The sequence below is a fragment of the Myxine glutinosa genome, chromosome 12 (genome assembly GCF_964187855.1).
Source record: "Myxine glutinosa chromosome 12, kmMyxGlut1.1, whole genome shotgun sequence".
Lineage (NCBI taxonomy): Eukaryota > Metazoa > Chordata > Myxini > Myxiniformes > Myxinidae > Myxine > Myxine glutinosa.
The window spans coordinates 56859792-56874555 of record NC_136272.1 but is presented as its reverse complement, the minus strand read 5'-3'; the positions used below and the strand labels follow the sequence as shown (position 1 = coordinate 56874555).

At 41.2% G+C, this 14764-nt stretch overlaps 1 protein-coding gene across 1 annotated transcript in view; it reads right to left on the bottom strand.

Annotated features, from left to right (window-relative positions):
- The window catches only part of LOC137437736 (polycystin-1-like protein 2), a 262258-nt gene that overhangs the window by 102069 nt on the left and 145425 nt on the right, over positions 1-14764 (bottom strand). Inside the window, exons 11-12 of the mRNA XM_078766376.1 lie at positions 11359-11848; positions 2116-2266 (exon numbers count right to left, since the gene is read on the bottom strand). Of these exons, the coding sequence (XP_078622502.1) occupies positions 2116-2266; positions 11359-11848 (641 nt within the window). The remainder of the gene's footprint in view (positions 1-2115; positions 2267-11358; positions 11849-14764) is intronic.

Here is a 14764-nt window from a genome sequence, read left to right as displayed (position 1 = left end):
AGAAACAGCGGTCACAGACAAACAAACAAACGTACAAACGTACAAACGTACAAACGTACAAACAAACACACAGAGATTACTGGAATTATAGATAGATAGAGGTCCAGATTTTTTTGTTTTTTTTGAAGATGGCGCCCATACCACGTGACCTATGATGTCACGATTAGCATCCAAAATTTTCAGATAAGCAGTCACATACTATGTTGAAAATGTCATGTCAATCGGACCAAAGGTTGCTAAGGAATTGAAGTTAAAAGTGAATAAACCCGTGAAAAGCCATACGGAAGAATAATAATAAAAAAAGACTTTGAGCAAAGCACGATACTTGCAAAATCCATTCACACTACACTAAAAATTGCCATGGAGACAAATTGTCCATTTCACGAAGATCAAAATTAATGATCTTAATCATACCTCTGGTCAATCGGATGAAAATTTATTATTTTTCAAATGAAACTCGTCAATTCGGATTGACAACAAGTGATGTGCATACTCGACAATTATGATTGACAAGTGATGGGCAAACTTGACAATTCGGATTGACAACAAGTGATGGGCAAACTGGGACAATTAGGATTGACAACAAGTGATGTGCAAACTCGCAATTATGAATGACAGCAAGTGATGGGAAAACCCAACAATTATGATTGACAAGTGATGGGCAAATTTGACAATTAGGATTGACAACAAGTGATGGGCAAACTGGGACAATTAGGATTGACAACCAGTGATGGGCAAACTTGCCAATTAGGATTGACAACCAGTGATGGGCAAACTTGACAATTAGGATTGACAACCAGTGATGGGCAAACTTGACAATTAGGATTGACAACAAGTGATGGGCAAACTGGGACAATTAGGATTGACAACCAGTGATGGGCAAACTTGCCAATTAGGATTGACAACAAGTGATGGGCAAACTTGACGATTAGGATTGACAACAAGTGATGGGCAAACTTGACAATTAGGATTGACAACAAGTGATGGGCAAACTTGCCAATTAGGATTGACAACCAGTGATGGGCAAACAAGACAATTAGGATTGACAACAAGTGATGCGCAAACTCGCAATTATGAATGACAACAAGTGATGGCCAAACTTGACAATGAGGATTGACAACAAGTGATGGGAAAACTCAACAATTATGATTGACAACAAGTGATGGGCAAACTTGACAATTGGGATTCACAACAAGTGATGGAAAAACTCAACAATTATGATTGAAAACAAGTGATGGGCAAACTTGACAATTAGGATTCACAACAAATGATGCGCAAACTCGCAATTATGAATGACAACAAGTGATGGGAAAACTCAACAATTATGATTGAAAACAAGTGATGGGCAAACTTGACAATTAGGATTCACAACAAGTGATGCGCAAACCCGCAATTATGAATGACAACAAGTGATGGGAAAATTCAACAATTATTATGGACAACAAGTGATGGGCAAACTTGACAATTAGGATTGACAACAAATGATGGGCAAACTTGACAATTAGGATTGACAACAAGTGATGTGCAAACTCGCAATTATGAATGACAAGTGATGGGCAAACTTGACAATTAGGATTGACAACAAGTGATGTGCAAACTCGCAATTATGAATGACAACAAGTGATGGGCAAACTCAACAATTATGATTGACAAGTGATGGGCAAACTTGACAATTAGGATTGACAACAAGTGATGGGCAAACTTGACAATTAGGATTGACAAGTGATGCGCAAACTCGCAATTATGAATGACAACAAGTGATGGGAAAATTCAACAATTATTATGGACAACAAGTGATGGGCAAACTTGACAATTAGGATTGACAACAAATGATGGGCAAACTTGACAATTAGGATTGACAACAAGTGATGTGCAAACTCGCAATTATGAATGACAACAAGTGATGGGCAAACTTGACAATTAGGATTGACAACAATTGATGTGCAAACTCGTAATTATGAATAACAAGTGATGGGCAAACTCAACAATCATGATTGACAACAAGTGATGGGCAAAGCTAGTCATTTTATAAAGCATAAATTGAGGCAGACAAAGGATTAAAATTGGTGCTATTTGACAACAATTAAATAATGTAATGACATCTGAAGACTTTACCATTTGTTTTCTCTTCCAAACTCTTCTTGTCTTGGAAATTCAAATTAAGTCCAAAATACTCCAACTCTTCTTTCTCTTGCTCCAGAAGTTCAGTTTTACTCAACTTGAATACTTTTTTCAAAAGTATTATGTAAACCGTTATCAATACAATCTGTGTCAAAAAGAATACCAAAAAAAGATGTTAGTTGATTACCTTCCACTCACACCTCATCTCATTTCACCCCACGTGTTCTGAGCAAACACCTCAAAATCCCAACGAAACATCAGTATTTAGTATGTAAATAGTCTCTTACCAATGCAACATTGTACTGCAGTCCCACTTTCACGTTGTACTACAGTCCCACTATCACGTTGTACTACAGTACTACTATCATGTTGTACTACAGTACCACTGTCACGTTGTACTAAAGTACCACTATCACGTTGTACTACAGGTCCAATTTCACGTTGTACTACAGTACCACTATCACGTTGTACTACAGCACCAATATCACGTTGTACTACAGTACCACTATCTGTAAATTATCTTCTTTTAACAGCACTCCATGTTATTTTCACATTAGCTTAACCTACGGTTGCTTTGGACTTCACTTGACTGCAAAAAAAAAAAACAGGAAGAATTCCCATTTTATCGTTTGTTTCCACCTTGGGAACGAGTGTATATAGCAGTCTGAATGTTTGTTCCACCTTTTGGCATTTTCTCTGGTCACTTCGAATGGTAAAATAAAATAAAATAATAGTAAAACAAGAAATATGTCGTGTATAGCATGATACTTGTGAAATCCCTCAAATAAGTTTTTGGCCTATTATGACCTCAAAAATAATTGGTGGTTGAATTCAGTGTCCGGAAATGCAAATCCTCTTAAAATCTCAAGTCAATCTGATGAAAAGTGAGCATTTTGGAAATCTGCCCTATGTTGACCTTTTGACCGATGTTGACCTCAAAAATACTTGGTGGTTGAAATCAGTGTCTGGATGTGCAAATCCTCTTAAAATCTCAAGTCAATCTGATGAAAAGTGAGCATTTTAGAAATTTGGCCTATCTATATTATATTCTCCGTAGGTGATTCTGTCTGTCTGTGATAAGTCTGTCCAAAAAGTGGCTCCACCCGGTCTGGGAGGAGCTTCAAAAACAAATATCCACCATTTTGTTTACTCGCATAGCTTTGAGGCCTCTTTTGTAAGGCCAGCGGTGTCTTGCTCTCTCTCTCTCACAGTTTTATTTAAACTCTAATTCGATATCTCATTTCATTTTTCACAGTCGCTAACATGGTTTTAGACTTGGTTGAAAAAAACGGGAAGAAAATTCAATGAAAGTTACCGTTTATAGAACGAAATGCATTTTCAAAGGCGTATAACATAGAAGGCCATTGACACTCTCTCACGCCTTTATCTCCACTCTAACTCACCATCTGATTTCATTTTTATCGATGATTTTATCCATGGTCAGCAATAATTGAGAAAATTCACGCGCACACGGGAAATCGCTGAGACATTTTAGAAATTTGCAGCACGGTCTGTCATACACCGCCTAAAATAACAGACGGGAAAATGCCAAGACATATTCAAAATTCGTGGCGGACTTTTCCATTTGATGACAGTCGTCACGATGAAATATTTAATTTATACGTCGCCACAATAATGTGGGAAGAGGGGCACACCTTCATTCACGTATCGCCACAGACAGGAAATTGCCGACAGATATTTCTTCGTTCTGATTTCATTCATCATTATTAGCCGGTGAAGCCGGTGTTGTGAATGAACGCGTACGTATTATGTTGAAAAGCCTGATTTTGCTGGATCCCTTGAGAATTTGGAAGCATTGACGCACCAAATCGCTCAATGGGGGCCGCCATCTTGTGGATGCGGAAGTATGCATAACAAATTGAAAAAAGTTCAATAGGAGTTTGTTTCACCCGTCCTTTTTTGATTCACAATCTTATGCACCTCTAATTTCTAATTAAAATACTTTAAGACCAACCTCGGCCCGCAAGGGCCTGGTTATCTTCAACGAAAATCGTCACCAAACACCGGAACCAATGAGATTCGAGCATTTGAAAAAATATTTCAAAAACCAAATCACTCAATGGAGGCCGCCATCTTCCGGATGCGGAAGTATGCATAAAAAAATTGCGAAAAAGTTCAATAGGAGTTTGTTTCACCCGTCGTTGTTTGATTCACAATCCCATGCACCTCTAATTTGTAATTAAAATACTTTAAGACCAACCTCGCTCCCCGGGCCCTGGTTATCTTCAACGAAAATCGTCACCAATTACTGGAACCAATGAGATTCGAGCATTTGATAAAATATTTCAAAAAAGCTTTTTACCACATTTCGGACGCTGAAAACGGCGTCAAATATTCTAAAATTGACGAAGAATTATTTTTTAGAAATCTCGCGGCCGTAGGGGATAGTTTTTCACGGCCGGAAATATCCGAAGTTGAGACGGAATTCACCGAATTAATCAAGAAGGAAATTTTATAAATTTTAATCTCATCCAGAATGCAAATGGTGTAATTTTGAACTAGGTACGGTACCTACTACCAACTACCTAACCTACTGATGCCAGTGATGGGTAAAATAGTGGCAAGAGGCTTTGGCTTCGCCGGCTCATTGCGGCTTTGCAGTCGGGTACTAGTATACAGAAGTAAAGGTAATCCTGTTTAAACTTACATTCACTCCATCGATCTTTTTTTTTTTTCGCACGAGATTTCAAGGCTGAATTGTGTTCTCACATCCAGGATTGATAAACAAACTCCATTTCACGTGTGCATGGACATGTAATTCACAACTGTAAAATAAATAAATAAACACAGACGGTAGATTGCCGAGAGATATTTTTTCGTTCCTATTTTATACGTTATGGCCACGTACACTTCAAATGTTTATTTGAAATCTTTAATTTTAAAAATGTCATTTTGTATACTGTAACTAAAAGAGTAACTTTGGTTTTCGTGGGACACAAAGGTGCAATGTTATGTGCTTATACACCGCCCAAAATACTTTTTTCCAAGGGACTTTTCCATTTGAGCTATATTCTTTATATCGTCGGAATGTTTCATTATTTAGACGTAGTCACAATATCAAGTTGCAATCAGGTACTCTGTACGTGGGGAGAAGGGCGGAGCATCCTTTACGTGTCGCCACTCGCGTTTATAAATGTTATCTCCAAAATGAATTAAATCATGAGGGAACAGAATGGGACTGCCAATGAACGTTAACACAGACTTGCACGGGATGCTGAGCAACAAAGACATGGGAAGGTAATGTGTGCTCAGCAAACATATACAAAAGCAGCTGCAATGAATCCGGATGAAGTATTGGATAATGTGTGTGTGTGTGTGTGTTTGTGTGTGTGTGTTTTTGTGTGTGCTTTTGTGTGACCCACTCCCCCGTGTGTGTGGGTGATCCACTCCCTGGTGCAGTGTGCGTGATGTGGGAGGGATGGGGGCGGGGAGGGAGAGGATTTGAGCTCTTAAAGTTACATTTTACATGAGATGTAATAACACATTTCAAACTGTATTTCCCACGTGCACGCACATGCATTTACATGTTAACAGAAGTAAATACATTGTGTAGATTACATTATTTGTGGATCTGATAAATTGCCAATAACAATTTTATAAAATTGAATGTGCAGCAACTACATGAAGATGTACAAATGTCACACACGTCCATGCCCGTGAGATTCCCACGGGTGACCCCACTAGTAATGATATATTACGGATATTTCTGTACTTTTTATGGTGATGTCCGCAATCTTGGATTTATACCCGAAATAGGTCACCTACACGATGGGTCCAAATCTTAAATGAACAAGTATACCCTAAAGGTTAACTGTGCCAAATTTGGTGTTTTTACCATAAAATGCACCACACCTTCAAAAATTTGAGTAAATCTGTTGTACTAATTGGGCCCAGTTTATTATTCCGCAGCTATATTGGAATACTGGTAGTGCGAGCTGGTTTATTGCTTTGATTTTGTTTCTTGGGGAGAGGTATGTTTTCAGGTCAGGATCAGCTTCGTTCTTTGGTGATTGTTTTGTGATTTTGTTTGTGACATATTTGGTGTTCTTCTTCTACTCCGAGGTATTTGTATGATCCTTCATTTTCTAACTGCGGTATTGTTGTTTCAAGGTCAATTTTTATGTTGTCTGTTTTTGTTGGTTTACCTTGTACAAATGTGTACTTGTCCAAACTTGTACAAATGTGCGCCTGTCTTGTCCAAATTCCATTTGAATGTCCGTGGAAAACCATTTCCCTCGTTTTAGTTGTTCTGTCAATTTTTTGTCATTTGGCGAGGAGAGTTTAAAATATATATATATATATTTTTAATAGAAGATCGTGGCTCGTATAAGAGCTAACATCAATCACAAAAAAAAACAACATACAATAAAGGGAGCGGGAGACAAGATGGGGAGAGAGAGGGAAGCACACAAGTACAACAGCAGAGGACAGGGACAATGGAATATCTGTAGGAGGGAGAGCGCTTGGGGGGAGGAGGCATGGGAGGGCGGGGGGGGGGGGGGGGAGTATAAAACCCTTGTACACTGCTAGAACTTCCAGGAAAGAAAAGTCATTATTTCAAAAAAAAAAAAAGTGGATTTGGGGTGAATTAATGGGGGTAGAAGAGATCAAGGTTTGGATGGGGGAAGATAAGAGATGGTGGTGAAGAGCTGCTTTAAAGACCTGCAGGTAGGAGTGGGATTGCAGAGAGTGAGGGAGTTTGTTCCAGAGGTGGGAAAGAGAGGAATGAATTAGTGAAGGTGAGCAGAGAGTCTTGATTTTGGCAGCTTCACCAGAAGAGGGTTGCTAGCAGATCTTGTGCGACCTGCAGGAATATTTGAGGGACAGAGCACAGAGAGAGCTGGGGGAGCTAGGCCGGAGAAGACAGAAAGACCACCAACCTGCCTGCGGTGACAGAGAGAAAGGCCCTCAGAATCAGCTTCATCGCGGGAGATTCCAATGATTCTGAATGCTTTAGTTTCAACCTCGTGAAGCCGAGCTACATGTGAGAAGGAGCACCAGCCCAGAGGGGAGAACAGTATTCCATTGAGCTGCGGATGGAAGCCTTGTCTGTGGGGAGGGGCTCAGGTGTGCCAAGGAAGGACTTCACACGACGGAGGATGCCCAGTCGGCGACTGGCTTTGGAGGCCAGCTTGGAAATGTGATTTTCCCATGAAAGATCATGGCAGATAGTGAGACCCAAAAGCTTGAGTGACAGAACTTATTGGAGAGGATTGTTCAGAAAGTAGATGGGAGGGTTGTCCAGTCGGTCTTTTCAGAAAGACTTAGTGAGAGTGTGAGATTTGTCAGGATTGAAAGACACGTTCCACTTGTTTGACCAGTCTGTGATTTTGTCCAGGTCTGCAGAGAGTGAGGAGGCTGCAGACTGCCGATCTGAGGGATGAGGAATGGAGCGACAGAGAGTAGAGTCATCAGCAAAGAGATAGAGAGGATTTTCAAGAGAGTCGGAGAGATCATTGATGAAGACCACAAAAAGCACAGGGCCCAGAACACTGCCTTGAGGAACTCCAGCCTGAACAGGAAGGGGAGAAGAGAGAAACCCATTCAGGGCCACACGTTGACTATGACCAGAGAGGAAGTCCGCAAGCCAAGCGTAGAGATTTCCATGGATACTATAGGAGGAGAGTTTGGTGAGCAGAGCGGGGCGCCAGACCGTATCGAAGGCACGTGATATGTCAAGGGAGACAGCTCTAATTTCCTGTTTGGCATTAAGGACCTCCATCCATTGTTGAGACAGCAGAAGCAGCATGTCCAGAGTAGAGTGACCTGGTCTGAATCCAAATTGATGATCAGAGATCAAGCCATTGGAGAAGAGGAAGGATTTGATATCCGAAGCAATGATGGATTCCATGACTTTGCTGATAATTGGGAGCAGGCTGATTGGTCTGTAGTAGCAAGGATCTGTGTTTGCACCTTTTTGTGTAAAGCGGTGATGTTTGCTGATTTCCAAACTGATGGCAGATGGCCTTGAGCAAAAGAGAGGGTGAAAAGAACAGAGAGAGGGTGAGATAGAGCAGCAGAGCAGGATTTTAGGACCCATGGGCTGATGCCGTCTGGTCCAGTTGTGGAATCATAGTTGAGGATTGACATAAACTTCTCCACCTTGTCAGGAGAGAAGAACACAGAGTCCAGGAGCAGCTGGGTACGACTGGGTACGATGGGGGAGTACAATATTATTGTCCATGTATAGTAGATGTGTCACCTTTCCTATTTCTTTGGATGGTCGTCTCTTGGTTATTCAGGTGTATCCGTGTGCTTGTTCATTGATGAGGTCATTTAGTGGGTCCAGACCCAGACAAAACAGAAAGGGGGTGGGGGGGGGGGGGGGGAGGGGTGGAGACTGTCTTCCTGGAAGATCTCACGCCATATCTTCACATCTGGTATTCCAATATTCCTTTCTCAGTGCTGTAATATCAATGTGGTATTGCAGAGCTCCATTGCTTTCTCAATCAGTTTGATTATTTGGAGATTGATTTTGTATATCTGCATGCATTTTATCATCTACGAATGTGGAACACTCTCAAAAGCTTTCTTAGTCTATCCAGACGGTAGATCATTTAGTTCTTCGCATTTTGCAATTTTTAAGTATGACCTTGTTCAGTAGTAGGTGGTCAATTGTTCCATAACAACCTCTCTTACATCTCTTTTGTTCTGCCTCGAAACCTCCTTCCTGTGTTAGATGATGGTACGTTATTTCTGTGATGATACCTGTCAGTAGTTTGTATATTTATATGTTGGTGCACATGTTATTGGCCGGTATTTGTGGGGAAGTTGGGTTTCCTCCGATTTTGGGATGAGAAAGGTGTTCCCTTCTACGAGCCACTCATCCACTGCCTTTTCCTCTTCGATCAGTTGTTTAAATGTCTTGGCGTAGATTGCGAAGAGCATCAAGTTGTTTTAGCCAGAAATTTGGAATTCCATCTGGGCTTCGGCTTTTGAAGTTTGGTGTTTTTTAAAGTTGTTTTCCAATTTTCTCTTCATCAATAAATTAATCAATGGGGGCATTTCCTCGAGATGTTGCTTCTTCTTTTCTAAGTTTGGGGTCTATTCTGCTTCCTTGTTATGTTCTTTTTGATCTTCCTTTCTGGATTTTTTCCAGTTTTTCTTTTTCAGGGGAAGTTGACACAATTCTGCTTTTTCCCCAATTCAAAGTAAAATCTCTTTGGGTTACTTTCAATCATGTGGTTTTGTTTTATCCTGTTGTTTCCCTCTTCATTGTTTTTTTATCTTCCTTGCTATCATTTCTATTTTTGAGTTTGTTTCCAGCACCCAAGCACTCGAGGTCTATGTCTTCGATTTTGTGTTTGTTTTTTATTCTTTGGATTCTCTTTTTTATTTGTGGGTGTCTGTTTCCTTTCCTGAACTCTTGTATTTGTCCTACTTCCTTCTGCAGTTGCTCTCTTTGTGTCTGTGATAGATCTCTGTCTCCAAGGTGGAAGTTGCTCTCTTTGTGTCTGTGATCTATCTCTGTCTCCAAGGTGGAAGTTGCTCTCTTTGTGTCTGTAATCTATCTCTGTCTCCAAGATGGAATGTGGTTTTTAATTGTGGGGCCTGTTTTTTTCTTCTTCTGGTGTTGTTTCCCGTTACTTTTTCTTGAATGAATAGTGCCGCTGCGAAACAGACGACATTAATTTCCTTCAAGGCGGATGATTTTGAAATCATTTTTCTAATTGAATGGTTGATTCACCTCACTAAGATTTTTGTCTGTTTATTGTTTTCTATGCGATAAAGTTTTGGTCTTTCTCTGAGTTTTATCAATTTCATCTCTTCTATTTTGTTGGCTAACTCTCCTTCCAGTCTATGCTGCTCTTCATCATCTTCACCATCCTCATCTCCTTCATTCTTCTGCTCTCCCTTGCCTTTCTGCCGATCACCATCTGTCTTTTCCATTATTTTGGCCTTCGTGTGTGTGTTTGTGTGCGTGTGTGTGCGTGCCATTGGTTTTCACTCCATATACGGGTTTCTTATTGCTTTTTCTTCTTTCTTTCTTAATGCTTTAAAAAAGAGACAATCACAGCGGAAATTGCTTCTGGACGATTATCAATCTGTAGTTTCCCTCCCCACCCCACCGCACCACCACACTTTCATTCTATCTTATTGGGCCACTGAGACTCAGTTATACTCGCAGACCAACTCAACTTGATGCTTGTGACTTGCTGAAATCAGACTCTCGGTTTAGTCAGTCACCTTCGTGGATCTATGACTAGGTTAAGAAGGAAAACAAACCAAAGAGGAAAGCAAATGTGAATCAATCTGTCAACGGAACCCGACAAAGTCCATATGCATTCATATGCGTTCACGCTTATCACTCTCGGCTATGCCTGTACCTCTCGCATTCCAGCGAGGGAAGGGTATTCCAACATGGCAGCTGCTTGTCCTGCGAGTACGCGCTCCAGCCGTATTTTCAGCTCGGTGAACACACCCACGTTTAAATGTCTGTGCCCAAGTGTACAAGTACGTGCCCAAGCTTGGCTTGTGCACATGTACGTGCCCAAGCTTGGCTTGCACGCCCCGAACACCGCCTCGGGCAATAGGAACAAGGCCCCGAGCTTGCAATATGCATTCATCGCATACGTAGCCGCATGCTCGTCATGCAAATTCACACTGTGTTTAAATAACTGTTCTTTACATCAAATTTTGACCCAATATTTTTTGAAACTTTATGTTCATCAAATAAAAATACTCGTGTTTTACAGTGATGTGTTTTCGTTCTTTTTTCGAGATTTAATGATTACAATAATCTCGTCAATAACTGAAGGTTGTGCAGACTTAACAATTGTTTTGGAAAACCCAATAAATGGGTTAATATGTGAAAAGATTTTCCTTCAGCAAACATTAAAATTGGCCTAGATCTATTTTGCTGTAAGTTAGGAGGAAGATGGCGGAATAGCTGACGGCAATGCTCTGTGATTACGAGTTGCGAGGAGGTTCCTGGCATAAAAAGCACTGAAATTTGATCCGCAGGTGTCGTGAGAAATAGTAATTTAAACGTGGATACTGATTTTTATGAACTTTGATTCACCAGCAAATAAAATACGGTCGCAAGCAAATAATACATATGGGCAATTCCACGGTTACTCACATTACAACACATTACATTAATGCATCGATATATGTATATGTAATGTGAGTAACCATGGAATTGCCCATATACATATACTGTATATAGTTCATTATATGAAGGAATGTCATATCAATTCAAGCTCTTTCCAGTACCTTGATTGGTTGAGTTAGAATGATGTTGACGCCAAATGACAAGAGAAAGCAAACGAGCCATCGCGTTGCTTTGACAGGACCCCATTCCATGCTGTAGAGAATGGTAAAAAATCCCGATGACAAAATACTGATGGCGATGAGGAACCAGGCGATGTAGAGTGTCCAGTGCGGAAGCGGGCCTGAACACAAGTTCCATGCGACGCGCTTCTTATGTTGAGACCCCTTTTGCTTTGACAACCGAGAACGAAAAATCCTCACCACGAGTAAGCTCACAGGAAGCTCGATGAAGGAGCTGCAAATGACGACATACATTGAACCCACCGAGAAGTACTGGGCGACTCCTGTCTCTGATATGCCGGTGTCGATCCGGGATTGCAGGCCAAAGAACATGGCGTTGGTGATCATCATGAGGAACAGAAGGCACACGCACACAGACAGACGTTCCAGGCGTGTGAAGCGACTTGTGGAGACACGCATGAATATGGACATCCTGCACAAAGACGGGGTGGACAGTTAAAATTGATGGCAGGCCCTCGTTATCATCTTAAATTTCAACATTCCCAATGTCTTTGATGTTCATATTGATGGCAGGCCCCTGTTATCTATCTATAATTCCAGTAATCTCTGTGTGTGTGTGTGTGTGTGTGTGTGTGTGTGTATGCGACCGCTGTTTCTCGACAACTACCGGTCCGATATACTTGAAACTTGCCAGGTATATTGCTGGGGACCCGAGGATGTGCCTTTTCAAGGTTTCATATTAATCGGACAAGTAGTTACCGAGCTATGGCGATTTCTTTACCAAACTCCGCAAGCCGTTCGCTTTGGACCAAACCATTGCATGTAAATAGAGGGGGGGGGGGGGGGGGGGGGGATTGTCACCGTACTCGCAAGCCGTTCGCTTTGGACCAAACCATTGCATGTAAATAGAGGGGGGGGATTGTCACCGTACTCGCAAGCCGTTCGCTTTGGACCAAACCATTTCATGTAAATAGAGGGGGGGGGGATTGTCACCGTACTCGCAAGCCGTTCGCTTTGGACCAAACCATTTCATGTAAATAGAGGGGGGGGGGATTGTCACCGCACTCGCAAGCCGTTCGCTTTGGCTTTGCGAATGGACCAAACCATTTCATGTAAATAGAGGGGGGGGGGGATATAATTTTAGATATATATATAGTACGGGCATGCCCTAGTCATCTTAAATTGCAACATTCCCAATGTCTTTGGTGCTAAAATTGATGGCAGGCCCTCGTTATCATCTTAAATTGTAACATTCCCAATGTCTTTGAGGTCTTTGATGTTAAAATTGATGGCAGGCCCTCGTTATCATCTTAAATTGCAACATTCCCAATGTCTTTGGTGCTAAAATTGATGGCAGGCCCTCGTTATCATTTTAAATTGCAACATCCCAATGTCTTTGAGGTATTTGATGATAAAATTGATGGCAGGCCCTTGTTATCATTTTAAATTGTAACATTCCCAATGTCTTTGAAGTCTTTGATGTTAAAATTGATGGCAGGCCCTCGTTATCATCTTAAATTGTAACATTCCCAATGTCTTTGAGGTCTTTGATGTTAAAATTGATGGCAGGCCCTCGTTATCATCTTAAATTGTAACATTCCCAATGTCTTTGAGGTCTTTGATGATAAAATTGATGGCAGGCCCTTGTTATCATCTTAAATTGTAACATTCCCAATGTCTTTGGTGCTAAAATTGATGGCAGGCCCTCGTTATCATCTTAAATTGTAACATTCCCAATGTCTTTGAAGTCTTTGATGTTAAAATTGATGGCAGGCCCTTGTTATCATTTTAAATTGTAACATTCCCAATGTCTTTGAAGTCTTTGATGTTAAAATTGATGGCAGGCCCTCGTTATCATCTTAAATTGTAACATTCCCAATGTCTTTGAGGTCTTTGATGTTAAAATTGATGGCAGGCCCTCGTTATCATCTTAAATTGTAACATTCCCAATGTCTTTGAGGTCTTTGATGATAAAATTGATGGCAGGCCCTTGTTATCATCTTAAATTGAAACATTCCCAAGGTCTTTGATGTTAAAATTGATGGCAGGCCCTTGTTATCATCTTAAATTGTAACATTCCCAATGTCTTTGGTGCTAAAATTGATGGCAGGCCCTCGTTATCATCTTAAATTGTAACATTCCCAATGTCTTTGGTGCTAAAATTGATGGCAGGCCCTCGTTATCTATCTATAATTCCAGTAATCTCTGTGTGTGTGTGTGTGTGTGTGTCTGTCTGTGTGTTTGTTTGTCTGTGACCGCTGTTTCTCGACAACCACGGGTCCGATATACTTTTAACTTGCCAGGTATATTGCTGGGGACCCGAGGATGTGCCTTTTCAAGGTTTCATATTAATCGGACAATTACTTACCGAGCGATGTCCAAAAAACGATTCAACCAATCAGAGAGCAGCGAACTAGCGCGTGTGCCGAACGTGGCGGACACACTCTGCCTCGGATGGCACATTTGAGAGCGTATTCATTTATTTCACGTTTGCAAACTATGTTGGCGCTATGTTGGCGTTAAACGATGTTTTAAAACTAATAAAAACGAATTTGCGATTCATTCGCTTTCCTGCGCGTTTGTGTACGCGATGGCGATTTCTTTACCAAACTCCGGAAGCCGTTCGCTTTGGACCGAACCATTTCATGTAAATAGAGGGGGGGGTTCTGTGGTCGTTGCGAATGGACCAAACCATTCATGTAAATAGAGGGGGGGGATTGTCACTGTACTCGCAAGCCGTTCGCCGTTCGCTTTGGCGTTGCGAATGGACCAAACCATTTCATGTAAATAGAGGGGGGGGATATAATTTTAGATAGATATATAGTACGGGCATATATATAGTACGGGCATGCCCTAGTCTATCTATAATTCCAGTAATCTCTGTACGTCTGTACGTTTGTTTGTTTGTCTGTGACCGCTGTTTCTCGACAACTACCGGTCCGATATACTTGAAACTTGCCAGGTATATTGCTGGGGACCCGAGGATGTGCCTTTTCAAGGTTTCATATTAATCGGACAATTACTTACCGAGCTATGTCCAAAAAACGATTCAACCAATCAGAGAGCAGCGAACGATCGCGTGTGCCGAACGTGGAGGACACACTCTGCCTCGGATGGCACATTTGAGAGCGTATTCATTTATTTCACGTTTGCAAACTATGTTGGCGTTAAACTATGTTTTAAAACTAATAAAAACGAATTTGCGATTCATTCGCTTTCCTGCGCGTTTGTGCACGCGATGGCGATTTCTTTACCAAACTCCGGAAGCCGTTCGCTTTGGACCAAACCATTGCATGTAAATAGAGGGGGGGGATTGTCACCACTCGCAAGCCGTTCGCTTTGGACCAAACCATTTCATGTAAATAGAGGGGGGGGATATAATTTTAGA